Source organism: Lotus japonicus, chromosome 6 (genome assembly GCF_012489685.1).
Source record: "Lotus japonicus ecotype B-129 chromosome 6, LjGifu_v1.2".
Taxonomy (NCBI): domain Eukaryota; kingdom Viridiplantae; phylum Streptophyta; class Magnoliopsida; order Fabales; family Fabaceae; genus Lotus; species Lotus japonicus.
This window is the reverse complement of record NC_080046.1, coordinates 24,629,627-24,648,998: the sequence shown is the minus strand read 5'-3', so window position 1 is coordinate 24,648,998 and position 19,372 is coordinate 24,629,627. Positions and strand designations below refer to the sequence as shown.

General features: G+C 36.3%; 1 protein-coding gene and 1 long non-coding RNA gene across 2 annotated transcripts; one reads left to right on the top strand and one right to left on the bottom strand.

Annotated features, from left to right (window-relative positions):
• Positions 1–4,339: 4,339 nt before the first annotated feature.
• On the top strand, positions 4,340–6,200 carry LOC130724479 (uncharacterized). Its single transcript, XR_009014528.1, has 2 exons — positions 4,340–4,610; positions 5,959–6,200. It is a non-coding gene; the product is annotated as an uncharacterized LOC130724479 (long non-coding RNA).
• A 3,296-nt stretch (positions 6,201–9,496) lies between these two features.
• LOC130721862 (cation/H(+) antiporter 24) lies at positions 9,497–14,109 on the bottom strand. Its single transcript, XM_057572445.1, has 3 exons — positions 13,423–14,109; positions 11,600–12,607; positions 9,497–11,163 (listed from the first exon to the last, which is right to left on the bottom strand). Exons 1-3 carry the CDS (start codon positions 13,726–13,728, stop codon positions 10,066–10,068), a joined length of 2,412 nt encoding a protein of 803 aa, XP_057428428.1. The 5' UTR covers positions 13,729–14,109; the 3' UTR covers positions 9,497–10,065.
• Between the last annotated feature and the right edge of the window lie 5,263 nt (positions 14,110–19,372).

Here is a 19,372-nt window from a genome sequence, read left to right as displayed (position 1 = left end):
ATAGTATCATATCAGTTTCAAAAAAAAAAGTATAGTATCATATCATATATATTTTGCTAATAATATTGGTCCCCTCCTTCGGATTATTTAGTTAAATTGAGAATATAGATGGTAAGTACTTTTTATTTATCAGGTATGTGTGCTCAATTAAGGGAGTTGTGAGGGACACTCATAAATCCCGATTCTTCGGGTTTGCTTCTCAATTGGGTATGAGATTCTCTCTTAGTGGATATTATGGCCATAAAACAAGGTCTTTCACTTTGTTAGCGGAAAGGGTTTAGAAACATTAGATGTGAGTTAGGGGCGAATTCAAAATATTAAATTTGTGGAGGCAATGTATACATACGCATATAAATAAACATGTAATCTTAAAAATTTACAAGTTTTGTGGGGGGATTCATTTAGTTATATTAAGCACTTATGCGAGATTAATACATTTTATATATACAGTGTTAAGATCCCTGAGGGTTAGCTCAAGTGGTAAGAGCTAGGGGACATAAGGGTTGGGGAGGGGAAGGTCCAGGGTTCGAATCCTGGAAGAGAAATTTGAAGGGATTTTCTAACTTACTAACAACTAACCACTAATATTTGCATGCCTATCAAAAAAAATATATATACAGTGTTAAGTAAGTATTAAAATCTTCTGGAACACTTCCCCCAATTCTTTGTGAAAGGATCTACCATTGATGTGAGTTTAATTGTTAGACCTCCATAATTATGGTTTATGAAATTTCACTTTGTAGTGAAGCGATAGCTTTGATCCTTCATCTTCTTCACATGGATCGTGTATAAACTGGTTAAGTTGGCTCATACACAACATATATAACTTCTGTTTTGGGAGACCCATCTTCCTAGTTCCTACTTTGTTTATTATTCCCACTTATGATTGGAGAGTTATGATAGGAGAGTTCTTTTGTTTTTGTTTTTGTCTTCAAAAAAGTAAATTAAAAGAGTAAATACACATCTATATATTTTTTTAAAATTGTACAATATGTTTTAAGATAACACATTTTATGATCTTTCATCCCTCTCCGGATCATTGGTAAAATATCAATTTTTACAGTATGACATCATATCTTATATCTTATAGTTGTTCGTTTGTATTCTAGTGATAGTTTTTTATTGTAAAAACACTTTTAAAACCAGTGTTTTAAAACTCGGCTCGGTCATCGACTCGGTCGAGGTACTGAGTCAATGAGTCACTGGTCGGACCAGTGAGTCACTAGTTCGATTGCTTGACTCGGTGTATTTTATAAAATTTTAAAAATTAATAATATTAGTTAATAAAACCAATTAATAACTTCATTTTCTAAATTTATAATTATTACCATGACACAAATACCTAATTAACTAACCAATAAGAAAGGTTTTACTACCACAAAATATTACAAATAAGTTAAAAATATCATAAAACATAGGTTCTACACTTTAATCATAATAAAAAGCACAATAACTTATTTTAAATTATTGTTAAATAAGATATATATTAAAATAAATGACACAAATAATTATTATCACCTTGGGATTCTGGTTTTAATTATTGATGAACAACAATTTATAAGGATTTTATGGGCCCCATTTTGTGGTGATTATATTTTATGTATATATACAATAAATTATATTGATATCACCAATTCAGTTACCTAGTCTAGTGGTGAGACTAACGTTGTTTAGCATTCAAGGAGTGTATTCGAACCCACTCCAAGGCATTTTTAAAAACTCGGCCGAGCCATCCGGTTCACACCGGTTCGATAGCATATCCGATCCGTTGTGCGGCTCGGACCACCGAGTTCCGGTTCAACAGGTCGGACCGGCCGGTCCGAGCCGAGTTTTAAAACTATGTTTAAAACATTCTTTTTACAAATGTTGTGTCACCTGTCAAAGATAAACAAAAAATTAAAAAACTCTTCCAAAGGTCTTAAATCTATGAGAATTTAATTCTAACCATCTTTTTTTATGACTAAAAAGAGATGAGAATTTTACTTACTATATGAGAATTTCTCTTGCTATATCGTGGTAGTGGTATAGATATGGTATGTAGTCTCTTGAGTTTTTGCCGTACGCACAATAAGGGTATTTTGCTCACAACCAAACATTTTTTTTTTTCCATTTAACTATATTAAAATACAAGGATCACATTTAGTGAGTAGGGATAGTATGAGGACCACATTGTAAATAGTTAATAGTTAGTTAGGCAATTATGCTATAAATAGCATACTCATTGTATTTTTCCATTATCAATTTTAATAATGAATGAATATTGGAATCAATTTTCCTATTCTCCCTTTTGTTATGTTTGGGATCCCATTGAAGAAATCCATGTGATTTCTAACATGGTATCAGAGCTCCAATTTTTTTTTTTTGATAGGCAATGAGAAATATATTGAATAGAAGTACAAGGGGTACTTCAACCCAATACAAAGTGAAAGAAGAGAGGAGAAAAAAAAGAAAAAATAAGCAAACACAAACATAAACAAAATCGAAGACCCTAGAAATGGAGAAACTACCCACCTAATACCTCCTTGAAAATGGGCTTAATAAAACAAGCCTCATTAAAACCTTGCTAGGATAAAACCCCCTTGGGAAAACCCAGCAAGGAAAAAGAGTACTAGTTTTAAAAAGCCAAGAGGAATTTTCAAGGAAGTTTACAAGGAAATCTAAACACCCACCCAAACCCAACAACAGAACCATGAAGAGGAGCAGCTCCAACGAATAAGCCAAAGAGAAATGAGCAGTAGTATGACCAATCCATCAAATAACTCCACCAGCAAATTTCCACACATAGAGCTCACGAGAAACACAATTCCCTGCACTCCACATGCTATCACAGACAAGACAAGACCAAACCATCTAATACCCTTCAATATATATTTCCCACTAATAGATATAGTGCACCTACTAACCTTCATCTGATGAAAACCAATGCCATACAGAAACAATAAGATAATAATTATTCTCCCAGCCAAGGCAAACGGCCACAGCAAAACATGATTCATCATACACACAAACCAACATAGAAAATCTGTCACTAGAAAGATTAAAGTACTTCCCTTCAAGCAAACACACAATCCAACATAGAAAATCACCAGCTGCTGCCACTTAGTATAAGGAAAAAATACAGATTGCAGGGTTCGAAATCCACTCAAAAACAGAAGCGGAAAAGCTCCTTTCATGCGAAGATAACCACAGCCAAACCTTGTATTGCACCAGATCCACTAGGCTGCCAATTTCCACTGAAACCCCCCTGAAAATTAAACCATTTCTACACTGCCAAATCGAATGAACAGCAGCAATCCAGATCAAGATAAGAGCCTGCGAAACCTTTTTTCCTCCCCTCAACACACCACAGAATTGACTGAAATGGTTTACAGCACATGATGGCAATACAAATTGGATCCCCAACCAGTCAAGCAACTTAGACCAAACTCTCCACGAGACATGGCAATTAAAAAAGAGATGAAAGCTATTTTCCGCATCAGAAGCGCATAGGACACAAATAGTAGTAACGTTAACTGGAAGAGCATTCCTCTTGCTAAGATCATATCTAGTCTGCACTTTATCAATCAAAACCCTCCAAGCCAGAGCAATCAAGCCAGAAGGTGCTTTTGCTTTCCAAAGCTTGTTAAAAACCCAGCTATCTTCTGCAACAGAATCATCATGAATTAGAGCATACGCTGACTTCACACTATACACTCCTGACCCATCCTTCACCCAAACCCATTTGTCCCGTTGGCCCAATTTAGGGGAAAAACCTCCAGTCTTCCTTTCCAACTCTAACACCCTCTGCAATTCCCTATCCAGCAGCACCCTCTCCCATTTAAAATCCCAAACCCATGCATCACCAACCCACCTTCCCATTTCCAAGATGGAAGCTGTAAGGCCCTAAGTTCAATTTGGAACGATTTTATGGAAGTTTGAATAAAATTGAAGTTTTTGGCTATGTTTGATAATTGACAGATTAGAACTGTCAACTTGTGTGAATTTTTAGAGGGTCTTAACGACTTAATTTGGGAAAACTTCCTTCATGAGAGTTGTAGCCCCTCAAGTCTAGAAAATTCTCCAAGTAGTTTCGTGTCGATCCGATATCTGTAGCTCCAGATATCCCCGTTTTAGTGAACGTAGTTCCGGCTGTACAGTGCCAGCGGGATTATTACATTGTTTTTCTTCTAAGTCCGAATTTAATTATGAATTTACCTTTGAGGGCTTAGGTTTTAGTAAGTTTCAGGTCTGATTAGGTAATTAGACTGGTGGGTTAAGGTTGGACTTGGGTCGGGCTTGTGGAAAACAAAACCCTAGCCCACTTGTGGGTTGCATGGGATTTTAGCCAAGGGGGGAAACCCTATTCTTCCACAATCAGAAAACAGAGATACACTACAACACCTTCACGTGAAAAACAAAGAGAGAGCAGAAGAGAGAAAAGAGAGAACGTGTGAGAGAAGAGAAGGGAGCCGCCGCCCAAGCCACCACCATTGTCGCCGGTCACGCACGCGAGCAAGGGAGAGAGCGCGAGTAGAGAGGGATTCGCGAGGGAGAGGAAATAGAGAACGAGGACAGCAGCTTTTGAACCTTCTTTCCATCTCCAAACTTCTGTTTTTCCATCACCAAACAAGGTAAGGGCTGGTCTTAGGATCTTTTGGGTAGAATAGGGGTTATATCATGAGTTTTCTTGGAAAAATTATGATTCTTGCCATGCTTTGACATGATTTTATGTATGAACTTGATTGATGTGCTTGAGGTTTTGAATATGCGATGTGTGCTGGACTTTTCCAGGTCATATTGGGTTACACTGTGAACATGTTACTATATTTGATGCTGGTAGATGACTTAGAACCCTTAGAATAGAATGGCTTAAACGAAATTGATGGCAAATGCATTCTCTGTCAGATTTCTGTGCTGGACAGTAAACTTCAGGTCCTATTTTCACTTGTTTCTGGTCGTCAAATAAAGAAATGATTAAAATACAAATTGTAGATCTTCGAAAGAGCTTTCCAGGCATATAAAGATCATAAATTTTGGTCTAGTATTGTGTGTTGTAGGTTGTTTTGGGTAACTGTCATACTTGCTGTTTTTCCCTGTGTCGGACAGAAACTTTAAGGAGTAATATCACCTAATTATGGGGCTCAAATGAAAATGATTTTAACTAGAGAGTTGTAGATCTTTAAAATAGCTTTCCAGAAAGACATTATACATGATTTTTTGTTGGAGGACGCATTCTGTAGACCAGTTTCAATGAACGTTGTTTCTGCTGTCCAAAAAGCTAAGTTGCGAAAATGTGTTGTTTTCCATGCATAAGCCTTATGTTACCTTATTTGATAATTTATGCCATGATGTGCCATGCGTAAGTGTAAGTTTGTGCTATGCCTTATGTGAATTGTGATATTATTGGAAATTATTCAAAGGGTCGCTCACCTAGCTGTAATTCCCTTGTTATCGTGAATGGTGCTATTTATTGTGTGCGATTAAGCTAAAAGACTTAGGGTGACTGACTTAGAGCCTTAAGAACCAAGAGAAAAAGAACTAATATTGTTGTGACTCGCTTGCAAGTGAAATTAATTAATTTACGGACATAGGTCGGGTAGACTATGGTCCATGAGAACGATGGGCTTGCACGCGAGGGAGATTTTGGGTCGACTGCGGTCACCCGTGATTTTTGTGGATCATTGCGGCTCCACGTGTTTGGTTGACTGCGGTCACCGTGATTTTTGTGGATCATTGCGGCTCCACGTGTTTGGTTGACTGCGGTCACCGTGATAACCGTGCCTCTGCGGAAGCACGAAGATGGCCATGGAAGTTTTGGTGGGTTGTGTGAAGTGAGATTCCGTTAGTAACTGACTCCTTCCCATAAAAGACATATAATGTACTTATATTATATATGTTGTTGTTGATTTTGTCATTATCATTCTTTTTGTTGGACCTGACCCTGCTTGTTTGCTATGTGTTTATTTGGGGGGGGGGTAGATGGTCGTGAAGATAATGGCGATGACTCATTCTTGGGAGTTGATGCTACGTGACGTGCCAATACCGGAGGACGACTACACTTCAGAGGAAGAGGCTAAGGAATAGGGTTTGGGTTGAGAGTCTTTTGTTTTCTGTTGGGGTTGAGAGTTTCCGAAGTGTTGGTATCGAACAATTTTATTGCTTAAATTCGAATGAACAAGTTTTGATGTAATCTTTATTTTCATTCAGGCCTTTGATTCGTACTCTTTACAGTTGGTTATTTAAAAAGTTTTACGATGTTGGTTACTTCCGCGTGTTTTTGGAAAGGTTATGTTTCAATAGTTTTCGTAAAATGAAAGGTTTGTCATTAATTGAAGATTAATAAGTGAATCGACGAAAACTCTTTACGAAAATTGGTTAATTAGTTACTGTGTAACACTCGAGAAATCGGGGCGTTACAGAAGCTTCCTTTTGGCTTGATAACAGAAAGAGTCTCGGGAAAATACTCTTGAAGCTCCCAGACCCTGTCCAATCCTCCACCCAAAAAGCAATATCCCTACCATCCCCAACCCTTCTACAAATCGCCTCATTAAACCAACGCCCACACTCCGCCCCAAAACAAACTGAATTCAAATCCTTCCACCAAGGAGAATCCTTTTGATGGAGAGGACCTCTGTATTTCTCATTCAGAATTTGGCACCATAAACTATTTGGTTCTTGCAACATCCTCCACCTCCATTTCCCCAGGAGGGCAAGATTAAAGGACTTAAGGTCCTTTATACCCAAACCTCCTTCCCCTTTAGGCCTGCAAACCTTAGACCACTCCAACCAAGCTATCTTCCTCCCTTCCTCCGAGCCCCCCCAAAGGAAGCATCTCATAATACTATTACATTTAGCAATAATCCCTGCAGGCATCTTAAAAAAGGATAAGAAATACAAAGGAATTGAAGATAAAACAGATTTTACCAAACATACTCTTCCACCAAAAGACAGATGACGTTGCTTCCACTTTGAGAGCCTCTTCTTTAGTTTATTAATTACCGGATCCCAGAACGAAAGTCTCCTAGGATTGCCCCCCACCGGCATACCAAGATAAGAAAAAGGTAGATGCATCTGCTGACAGTGAAGCAAATTAGAGAAGCTATGCAACTGCCTTTCCTCAACACAGATTCCTGAGATCCTACTCTTGTGAAAATTAACCTTTAGTCCAGAAATAATCTCAAAGCATCGTAATATGCTTTTCACAGCAAAGATATTCTAAATTGAAGCTTGGCCTACAAAAATTGTGTCATCTGCAAACTGTAGTAAAGCGACCTCTGGACCAGATTCAGAACCAAAACGAAAGGGTGAAAATTTCTCCAACTGAACAGCTTTCCTCATCAAACCACTTAACCCCTCTGCAATGATAATAAATAAAAATGGAGCCAATGGGTCCCCCTGTCTCAGTCCCTTTTCCATTTTAAATTCCTCAGTTGGACTACCGTTGACTAACACTGAAATAGAAGAAGATTCAAGGCATCCCTTAACCCATTTTCTCCATCTATCCCCAAAATTCAAACGCTTTAGAGCTCACCGCCTCTTCCGCCGCCGCTGCCGTCGCCGAGTTACGAGCGCTTCCTCCGACCTGCTCGACGTGGCTTCAAGCGCTGCCGCCGCAGCACCACTGCGAGAACACTGCGAGATTATCTTCCTTCAATTTCTCTGATTTGGTCACTGATTTTGGAGACATTGCTGTAGTTTCATCTTCTCCTTCATCGTTCTCTGATTCGATGGTCATGGCTTCTGATTCTCTCATGGTGCAAGAATCATTCGTGAAGGTTGAAGATGAGGATTCTGTCTTGCATGCTCCAGTTCCTCTTTCCTCTGCGTGCTTTGATTCTGCCATAGATGAAACGATTTCTGAGAAGATTCTTGATCATTTTCCTGTTTCTTTCTTCGCCGATCGAGAAATCAAGATTCCGGCGTGGAAACCGGCGATTGAGCCGTTCGTTTTTGGCACTATCAGCAAGGGTTTCTTCGTTTCTTCTTCATTGCTGGGTTCATCGTCCACTCGCGATGCTACTACAACTTCCAATTATGGTTCTTTGTCCTTCTCTGATTCAGCCATGGTTGAAACTGTGCCTGAGAAAATTCTTGAAGCTTCCGCTTCATCAATTTCTCTCGTGGAAGAAGCCATTGCTTCTGATTCAATGTCGACCACTGATCTTGGTGTAGCATCTTCCCTTATTTCGCGTCTTTCGTTCTTTGCTGATCAGAATGTTCAATTTCTGGCATGGAAACCAGCCACCAATGCTTATGCTTTTGGAAATTTTAGTGAGGCTGTGATTAATCTTGGAGCAGATTCATCTTCCTATTCTCCATGTCTCATGAAGAATTCTGTTACTCAACAAATTGATGTTCCTCACATCATCGATCAGTCTTTTGGAGAAAGTTGTGTCACAAAGGTAACTCAAATCCTTCTTTCAATCAAAGAATTTCAATTGTCTTGGCTGGGATTATGGGATTTCTCCTTTAATTGGATGAATGGTTCGAACTTGTTGCTTGAGATTGATGGTTTTTGGTGTTGTCCACAAGCTGTTTGTGAAAATGACACAATGATAGGAGATTCTTCTAAGTCAATTTTACTTGATCCTGGTGGATTCAGGAGCTGCACACAAGGTGTTTGTGTAAATGCACCAATGATTGATAGATGCTCATTAAGCAGTTTGGAGCAAGTTCAGCTTGAGTCATTTGATAAACAAATAGGTTGTGCTTCAAATTTGAGCATATATCAGGATGTATTGGTGCTTGTCTGTTGTAACAGTTGCAGAGAAGAACTTGGGCTCTTGAGATTGTTGATTGTGAATGTAGGAGATAATTTTTTATGTGTTGAAGATGTCAAGTTTTCATTAGAAGTGCCTATGTCTCCTTATTTCAGAACTGATTCATTTTACTCCATTGCTAACACTGCTGAGAAGGAGATTGAATTGATGATATCTGAATTCTGTGCTGGATATTTTTCATTATGTCTTTATAAGATGTTCAAGGGAATAAAATGGAAGGAAATCACTCTCAAGACAACATCCATATTTCTTGCTATTTCATCTGAAGTATTCTTTGTGCTAAATGCTCTTATCTGGAGGCAGAGATCTTCTGGGGCAGGGCCTTTTGATGCAGTGATTGCTCATGTTTTCTTATGGTTTGGCAACTCAATTCCACTTGTTTTTGTTGCTGCTGCCACATTGTTCATCAAGTGCTTACTTGAGTATTTGCATGATCAGTACTTGGAAGCAATAAAGCAAATAGTTCAACAACTACTGCAGCAGTGTATTAATACTGCAGAGTTTCTTAATGATGAGAGTGAACCAGTGATGGTAACTTCCCATAATCAATTTTTCCTCTCTGGAACCAAGGTTCAAGATGGATCAAGCATTATGTTTGTTATGCCGAATGAGTTCTGTTTAGAGGATAAGAGAAGGCTGCCAGTTTATGAGTACATGATATGGATTGAGACTTGAGAGCTGCGGACTATGAAGATTGCTACTGCTTATATACTGAATTTGATTTTCATCATTACATTTTTTGTTTAGTTCTATTTTCAAGCTGGATGTACTACTAAATACTACTTCCAGCTTGCGGGAGGATATTAAAATACAAGGATCACATTTAGTGAGTAGGGATAGTATGAGGACCACATTGTAGATAGTTAATAGTTAGTTAGGCAATTATGCTATAAATAGCATACTCATTGTATTTTTCCATTATCAATTTTAATAATGAATGAATATTGGAATCAATTTTCCTATTCTCCCTTTTGCTATGTTTGGGATCCCATTGAAGAAATCCATTGATTTCTAACAAACTATTCCTATAAACTATGAAGGAAGAAGAAATTTGACTAAGCTCTACAGAGAAACTATATATAACTTGATCTTTCCCCCTTTTTCTCATTTTCTTTTTCTTTTTTCTAATAGACACTGATTTGTCTTTACCTAAACACACTAGACCTTATATATCAAGTTAATTAAGCTATCTAATTAGGCACCTTGAAAATGGCTAGATAATATCTCTTAATGCTAAGTTAATAACAAAATTCCTATCACATTAACCATTGAGACCAACACCATGATGCAGTAGCTGATCCCAATTTCACCCTCTTAAGACCTGTTGTTGAACTACTAAAACAGAAGATGTGCCAGAAAAATCTTCAGATGCAACATAATCTCCTATGTGTCCCAACTCTTCATTTTCACTCCATTCTGATAGTCCGGTAAGAAGGACAGGGTTTATCCCTTGTTTCCTTCCCACTATCAAAAGATCAAAAGCACCATCATTCATAGACTGAATAGCTCCAATTGTTTCTTCCCCATTTCTAACCACAACCTCTCTGTACACCACTCTTTGATTAATCTCATTCTTCACCCAAAACCAAGTCACAATTCCGTCATCAAGCTTCTTCTCCATTTCAATGTCTCCTATATTGTTGTGAGAGAGAAACCGTATCACAGTTAAGGACACCTCTTGGTTGGAAACCATTCTATCTGCATAAACAAGAGCCTCTCTAGCATCTGCACCTCCCAGGAAAAACACTGCTAATCTAAGTCCAAAATGACAAAAGGAACTTCCTACAGGGTTGGCATGATCAAGAAGTCCTTTGTCAACAAGAATTGCAATAGAGCAAGGTGCATGATTTAGTACTTGTGAGTTCACTGTCTTGACTCCATGATTATGATGGCCTACCCTTTTAAAAGGTAAGATGATTAAAGAAGCTCCATGTTCAAGAGAAACCTCACAAATATCTTGGAACATTGTATGTTTTGGGGCCACAGCAGTGAAAAATTGGAGCTTCACTTGTTCTCCTTTAATTTCTTGGAATTGTTCAAGGGCGTGGATGGCGTGTGTCCAATGGTAAACTTGAGGCACTTCTTGTTTTGAATGGTCTATGAACAATGGGGTAGCGCGACCTACGAGATGGATTAATCTGAGAGCACAAACTGAAAGAGGGCTGTTTGTGCTTGGACATGTGATGTCAAGTAGATAAATTAGGCCACTCACGGTTTCATCAGGGTCAAGAACACATAACACTATTCTAAGTTCTTGGTCTGGGGGATTGTGTTGGAGGTTCCTCCTTTGGCTTACCATGTATGGCCTTGTTGGATCATACAATATGGAGATCAGAGGAGTGAATGTTGCAGTCAATATTGTTGTCATGATCACCAATAGTGTGAATCCTGGTACCCTCAAGACCTGTACACAAATCACAATAATTGGATGAGTTCTTGAAACATATATTATCCATATGTCTATACAATGTATACATGATTATTCTTTTCCCCTTGGTTCTCCACCTCCCACCTCAGAATATTGAACCAAACAAGATAAGTTTAGAAAAACTCCTCTGCCCCCCCCCCCCATTTCCTTCCAACCAAACACTATGTTAGTAAAAGGATAGAGCTAACTAAATGAGAGACTACACTATTTTTCATTTTCAATTAACATGACACAATTTGATCGGGGAAATAAGGAAGGGACACGAAATGTGCACATAGCATTTCAGGGATTTCCAACTCATACCACTATGTCCACAATCTTTCATAATGGCAAGTTGATATTCTAGATCACAATGGTTATGTACAAATTAGGTGTGAAAAATGTTATATAAAAAATATAAGGTGGAGCTTACCTTTTTGTCCATCAAATGCACAAACAATATAAGTTCAACTTGGCCTCTCAAACTCATAATTAGGCTGAGGGTTAGTCCATCTCTGAATGGCATCTGCCAGTAGAATGTGGCCAGCCAAGTGGAAAAGAATTTGGCCAAGTATCCTATTAAAACCATGAGAAACAACGGTTCCAAAGTTGACCATTCAGTAGCCCTCAATCTGAAAATATCAGTATAATGCCCCACCATTGTGAATGCAAATGGCATGAAGAAGTCTGTCATAATGGTCTTGCTCTTCTGCACTAGTGTTGCTCCTAAAGGAGGCCCCTCAGGAACCACCAAGCCCAACCACAAGGACCCATTCACAATTGCTATCCCAAACATGTCAGTGAGAAAGCCCATCACAAAAGCCCCTAAAAGAATGGCAACCACAAAACACTCATCAACTGGGTGGCCTTCTGGGGTTTTCTTATTGATCCAAACCATTGCTGGCCTAATACAAAACACAACTACCACTGACATAATCACACAAGCAATCATGTACCACAATGCATTTCCAGCTCTTGTTTCTCCTTGTCTTCCTGCCTCAAATGCTATGATTGTGAACACTCCCAATGCATCACCAATCAATGCTGTCGACAATGCTATTCGCCCCACATCAGAGTTTAGAAGGTTAAGCTCTCTAAGGATATTGAAGAGAACAGGGAATGCTGTGATCCCTAAGTACCCTGCAAGTATTCCAACTGAAGAAAGTGCAGCTAAGTCCTTATACATCTCCTTTCTCATAACTAGCGCCACAACCAACACTGCTATTGTGGGAATACTTATACCAAACATTGCTGTAGATACATGCAATTTTCCTGATTTTTTCAAAAGGCCTGGATCCATCTTCACCCCATAAACGAAGACGAAGTACATGAATCCAATCACTCCAAGATTGTTTATCAGGTATTGGGTTGACTCAGGTTTAATGTGACGTTGATACCACCTATAGCGTCCTAGAAAGGAAGGTCCAACAATAACACCACCCTATGAAAACATGAAAAGTTTAAAACATCCAATTAGAAACAAAAAGTTTATAAGTATGCACTAGCACTATAAAAAAATTATACACATACATCTTATCAGAATTCACTTTTTATGTCTGTTATAAGCTCTCTTTATCAAGTATTTAGCGACTTTGGTTTTCTTGCAATCGAGATACACTGCATTCACGAATGCAAATGGATCTAATCCATTTAATTACAGATATCGGTTTATATATTTCATTAAGATTGGACGGCAAATATAAGTTTAAAATATAAGTTGATTGATTTTTAATTGAATGACTCAGATTACATGACCGCGTGAATTTAGAAAATCTCGGACTGCGCAGGTATTTCACAGCAAAAATCTGACAAAATATGATTAAATATTTGTTACACTTTGAGAGTATAAGTTCTCCCTGTCAAATATTTAACACCGTTGCATTCATAGGGCCTCGAACAGAACCAGAACAACCCCACACTATCACTAGTTGATCGCTTGAGTGCATACAATTTTTTTCCACAACAAAAGATTTCATTTAAACTTGACAGTAGAAAGAGATCTCAATATAAGAGTACAAATAAGTTACCCCTAAAGCAACCCAACAAAAAACAGGCTCTAAACATGCACTAACATAATAACCCTCCCAAACAAAAATTTGACATTATAGACACTATTAAAAGAACACCTGAATTAAATTAAAGAAAAGGAATAGTATATAATGACACTTTTGCCACAAAAAGTGTCATTATATACAATTTCATATAAGGATTAATAATTCATAATTGAGAATGATCATATGCAATTGGAACACTTACTATGATCTGAGAAATGATTTTAGGTTGTCTGAGAGGCTTGAGAAGAAAGCGAACAATGCGAGTGATGGTGGTGACGAGAAGGAGGTTGAACAACACCAGTGAGAAGGAGTGTTTTAAAGGATTGTCACCAAGAAAGATGCCAACATTAGGAACCTCAATGGCTGCCTCACACACAATGTTAATTGGAGTTCCAGACACGTTAATCGAGCTGTTCATGTATTCTTGAAGAACACGTGAAGGATTAACGTGCTGGTTCCATCCATTGGGCGTTTGCAGCAAACGCTGTGCTGGGAATACCCTAGTCATGCATGAAATTTTGTGGAAATTAACCACAAGCTTGCATGCAAAATCACATAGGAAAGAGAAGAGATTCAGTGAGAGAGAGAGAGAGAGAGAGTTCCTACAAAGGGTTGTGGATAAACGTCAAAGTGGGAGAACTAGTGTTCCTGCTTCATTCTAATGGTTAACAATTTTTTCTTTATTTTGTGCGGTAAGTATTACACTTAATATTTTTATTTTTAATTTGTTTTTCCCTTTGGCATATCTCTTTCAACAAATTAAACTAGAGCCCACTCACTTCAGAGTGATTAAATACCTTAATTTAGTCTTCTTTGAACAATGACATGTCATTCTTAATTTTTTCTGTTTTAAAGTTTAATTTAATTTTTAGAATTGATGATACATTATTTTTATTATTTTTAATTAAACGTTTTAATTTTATGTTTTATCTGAATTTAAAATGCTCACATAACCCGTGACCGTGACAAAAAGTGGTTGTTTGAGCCCCTAGTTGAGACTTCGATTCCAACCTAAGAGCCACACTCTTGGTGATACTTTTGACCTTCACCCCACCTGAGTTAGAATTGCGAGAGCAATTTTTTAAAATAATGCTCACATAATAGATATTTAACAGTTATTTTATATATTTCATTTTGAAAGGTAGTCTAATTTGTTAATGATTAGCACCAGTATTTTGACCCGTGCTATGCGCAAGAATATTTATTTTTTTGTGTTTTTTCTAAATTTATGCTATTTTTTTAAATAAAATTTATGAATTAAAAGAATGAAATTAATTTTAGATATAAGCAAACATAGTTTTATAAGTTTATTTTCCTTGATAAATGTGTTTGCTTTTATTTTGTAGAAACACAATTATTATTATTTTTTAGGATTGACCTTTACTTTTTTTTGTATGAGCTTTGATTAAAAATGTACTCACGACTACGTTGCGTAAGAAGTCTTTGTTTATGCAAAATATCATCACTTAAATACTATTAGGTTTTTTTCCAAACAAATTCTGCCATTGAAAGCTTATATGATAACCGCAAAGTACCCCAATGCATCAAGTAAGCCCATCGTATAACACACGTCCTTGAAGGTGTCATAGAACCCGTCTGGATGCATATAAAAAGCACTTGTCAAAGCCCATTAGTTGAGAAGCTCAAATAAGCTCAAATAAGTTGGTATCCAAACAGCCCAATAGTAACTCCATACTTGTGCCCTTTGGAATTCTCAAACTCATAAGAACCAAATAATGATAAACTATTTTTAAATAACTTCGAGATAAGAAGGATATACTGACATTGATGGGAGGACTGAAACTGTCAAATAAAACTTCAAGGAGAAAGGGATAGTGGGAAGGATATGTTTTGTATGGATATCATATTTAGTATTAAAACCACCATCTTCAACTTTTAAGGATTACGTTAAAAAAAAACTTTTAAGGATTAATATTAATTATTATTTTATTTTATTATTCTATAAATTAAAACTCATTATATGTGTCCTTTGTAATTTTGTAACTGACATTAACTTCATTATTTAGTGTGAAACTAATATTAAATATGATCTTAAGAGAAATGGTGAAATTGAAAGGGTTAGTCCAATATTTAATGTTAAAACACCTAAAATTCCTATCTTTAATTGTTAAAGATTAATATTAATATTAATTAAAATATTATATAAATCAAATAAAATTTACTATGTCCCGTGAAGTTTTATAACTAATATTAACTTTTTTATTTAGTGTGTAACTAATATTACTTAAACACAAAATAAAAAACATTTCAGTAGGTGAAAGGGCTGTGAATTTCTAAAAGGTTAATATTAATATTAATTAATATATTATATAAATACAAATATGTTGTCATGTCCTATGAAATCTTGTTACAAATATTCACTTCTTCAAGCTTAATATTAATTTTTCTATAAGTCCTATAAGTAACTAATCATGTCCTTTTGGATTTCTAAGTGTTATTAACCACATATTAACCACTAAATTTTTCAATAAACACATACACTATATTGAAAATTTAACTATGATTATTTTGGTAAAATTGTAAATTATTTTTCCATATTCAATCACAGCCGTCTGATTCATTGTAATCTCATTGTCTTTTTGCATTCTCAAATGCATTAACTAAGCTTAATTGTAAAAATAAGTGATGTCATTCATAAGGGATCCTAAGAATCTTTGAAGAGACCTTGAATCTTTTTCAGTTATTTAGACCTTCAATCTTCTTTAAATTTTAGACTACAAGCATAAATAGCTCTTTGTTCCATACTATTTTTTGCGGTTTTCTTACCTTTATTTTTGCTTCTTATTTGGTTTAAAGTAGATCAATCATTGATCCTTCAAGTTTAATCAAACTCCAAATGGTGAATGCTCTTCCACTATATCTTTTGATTTTTCCTTGTATTTTATCATTTCTTTGTCTTTTGCCAATTTTTTTAAAAGTGGGTGGGTCTATCAATGATTGAGCTTCTAATTTCAAATATCATAATTTGGTTTTTCTTAATTTCAGATTCAAACTGTGTGAGTGGAGAAGAGGATAAATGAGTATGTTATGAGAGAACAAGCAAAGCAAGACAAATGTGTAAAGAAATAACTAATAAATTTGTATTTATTTCCTTTAAAATGTTGTTTTTCTTAAACATTCATGCTTGAATTTACAAATTGCTATTTTGTTGGGCGATAACTCAACTTGCACCATTTTTTTGGCATTTTGTTGAGCGAGGACTCATCTGCGTCATTTTTTGGCATGGGTTTGATATACAAAAATAAAAGTTTGTATTTGCAATTTGGTTTAAATAACCAAGATGAAGGAACTCTTGCTTCCATAGCTGAACAACTAGGAAGGTAGATTTTATTGACTAGGAAAATGCACCCTATGAAGGGTACTTATTGTAAAAGTAATGATATGAGTGATGAGAAGGACCGAGTTCCCAAATCACGATTGTTATCTTTACCTGATGTGGGATCTACTCCCTCTGTTCCTGATCTTTAGTTGTTTAAAGTTATGCACATTGTTTAAGGGTACAATCATTGATATATTTGTTGACATAAACACTCATATTTAATGTTGAGTTAAAGTGAAGAGAGAGAATGATAGTTATTGGTTAAGAAACTTGTTATGATTTTGATTAGTGAAAATAAGAGGTGGTAGGTGAGAGATATAGTATTAAATGAGAGTACAATCATTGATATATTTGTTGACATAAACACCCCTATTTAATGTTGAGTTAGAGTGAATAGAGAGAATGGTAGTTATTGGTTAAGAAACTTGTTATGATTTTGATTGGTGAAAATAAGAGGTGGCATGTGAGAGATATAGTATTAAATGAGGGTATACATGGAATAAATTGAGAAAAAATGCATTGGGTTTGTAAAACAACAAAAGTTTTGGAATTTAGACCAAAAGTTAAAACAACAAAAGATCAAGAACATAGGGTGTATTACTTTACTCTTCTTATGCTTTTTTATCATTAAAAAATTAATATCATTGTGTCTCATCCATATATCCTTCTAATCTTGGCAAGAGTTTTAGTTAAATATTTCAAGTGATTTATTCTATTGGTACCGGAAAAGAAGGAGGGGTATCCAACTGCAATAGAGACACATATATCTTTAGAGGTGTGGATTGAAGAAAAATGAAAGATACGACGGTTAAAGAACTCAACATAGCTCATCAAGGTTTTGTAAGTTCCTTGAAGAAGATTCAGAAATATGGTGGCTCAGAAAGTCTCCATGGGGCATAACCTGTTATGCAAGATATATAAGAATGGTGGTGCCTATCAAAAAAAATATATAAGAATGGTGGACAATGAAACAAAATTCGGAGGGTTAGTGATGTAGAGAAGTTTTAAAGCAACAAGACCATCAATTTGAATTACTCTAAACCAATGTTAAATCTAGATAATTTACTTAAATTTGATAGAAGAATGTTCAAATTCATTGGTATATTGCTTCTTTTTATTTATCTTATTAGTAAATTATAATAGTAAAAGTTGTACATATTAATATCTATTTATTAACATAATATAAATTTAAGACCAAAATTGAAACACATTGGGTTGAAGAATATTATAAAAAATTTATGGAAACTAATGTGTTATCTATGTCCTTAAGTAATGGAGCGTAGATGAGTTTGTTTAGATTCTGGACTGGGCGAGACCTCCATCCCCTAGAGGGACTCGCCTAGGGACAATGAAGATCGTGTAAAGCGAAACCCACAAATGGCGAAGGAAAAGACTTAGGTATATTATAAAGGTATGAAAAACACTAGAAATGAAGGGTTTGAATAGGGTTTTGAAGTTTTAAAGCTTTCCCTCTAAGATTTTGGTAAATCTTTTCGGTAATAAAGAACACAAGGAGCAAGAGATAAAGGATAGAGAAAAGCACACAAGTATTTTATCCTGGTTCACTTGATAAATCTCTCAAGCTAATCCAGTCCACCCGTTAAGGTGATTTCTTCCTTCTTAGAATGAAGGCAAACCACTATTCAAAGGTTGTTACAACTGCACTAGCACACCTTGCTCAGTGACTAACAACCTATGAACTAGCAACACTAAGACTCACTTGTCTTAGTCTTCTCAAGAATCCTGACCTCACTGATCTCTCATGGAAAATACAAACAAAGTTTGTAGAAGGTTTCTGGTAGTCATAATGTTCCAGATTGGCGTTTTAATGAGCTGGAACGTTTGTTGGGAGTTAAGGCGGTGAAAGCTAAGACAAATAGTTGGGTTTGTCGACTCTTATTGGTAAGTCTAAAACCCAAATTTTTTATTTTATTAAGGAAAATGTTTGAAACAATCTCAAGGGTTGGAAGGAGAGGTCCTTCTTGCGGGCGGGTAAGGAAGTTCTCAATAAATTTGTGGCTCAAGCCATTCCTTTTTATGTTATGTTTTGTTTTATCTAACCTGATAGTCTATGAGTAGAGATTGATGACATGATTTCCAGATTTTTCTGAGGTGTGGATGGTTCCCGTCGTGGTTTAAATTGGACAAAATTGAAAACCTTTGTCTCCACAAGAATAATGGAGGACTTGGCTTTCGTCATTTAAAAGTCTTTAATACCGCTTTGGTTGGTAAAAATTGGTGGAGGATTTACTCAAATTCAAACTTACTTATTGCTCGTATATATAGGGCGGTTTATTTCCACAAGATCGGGATTTGCAATGCAAAAAAAACCTCTCATCCAAGCTATGCTTGCTCTAGCATTTTAGATATGAGTTGGATCTTTGAGAGAGAGATAGAGAGAGGGGGGGGTCTTGGAGGATTGGTACTGGTTTACAGATTAATATTTGACATGATAATTGGTTTCCTAATAGTACTCCTATCATTTAAAGAAAAGATCTAGTAGATGAGTTGGGAATTGTGAAAGTCGCGCATTTGATGAAGGTTTGAGGTGGAATAAGCTTTTGGTGGAGGCGATTTTTTTTCCAACCACGATCTTGGCTATCCCGATGTCCATATATGGTGGTGATGACGTCCTTGTGTGGTTTGCGACGGAGGATCGAAGAAAAACTTCAAAATCTGGTTCTAGGTTTATTCGTGATAGTAATGCGGGAGGAACAACTTCACCTTCATCTTCCTTGGCTTCCCCCTTACCACTTCCTTGGCTTCCCCCTTACCACCAGCTCTATGGAAAAACAATTGGAGCATCCCCGCT

Excerpts from the sequence above, each read along its gene's own strand:
- LOC130721862 (XM_057572445.1), bottom strand. The coding sequence starts at position 13,728 with ATGACTAGGGTATTCCCAGCACAGCGTTTGCTGCAAACGCCCAATGGA. Across the intron at positions 12,608-13,422 it reads AAATCATTTCTCAGATCATA|GGTGGTGTTATTGTTGGACC; the intron begins GTAAGTGTTCCA and ends ATGTTTTCATAG. Across the intron at positions 11,164-11,599 it reads TGCATTTGATGGACAAAAAG|GTCTTGAGGGTACCAGGATT; the intron begins GTAAGCTCCACC and ends ATTTGTGTACAG.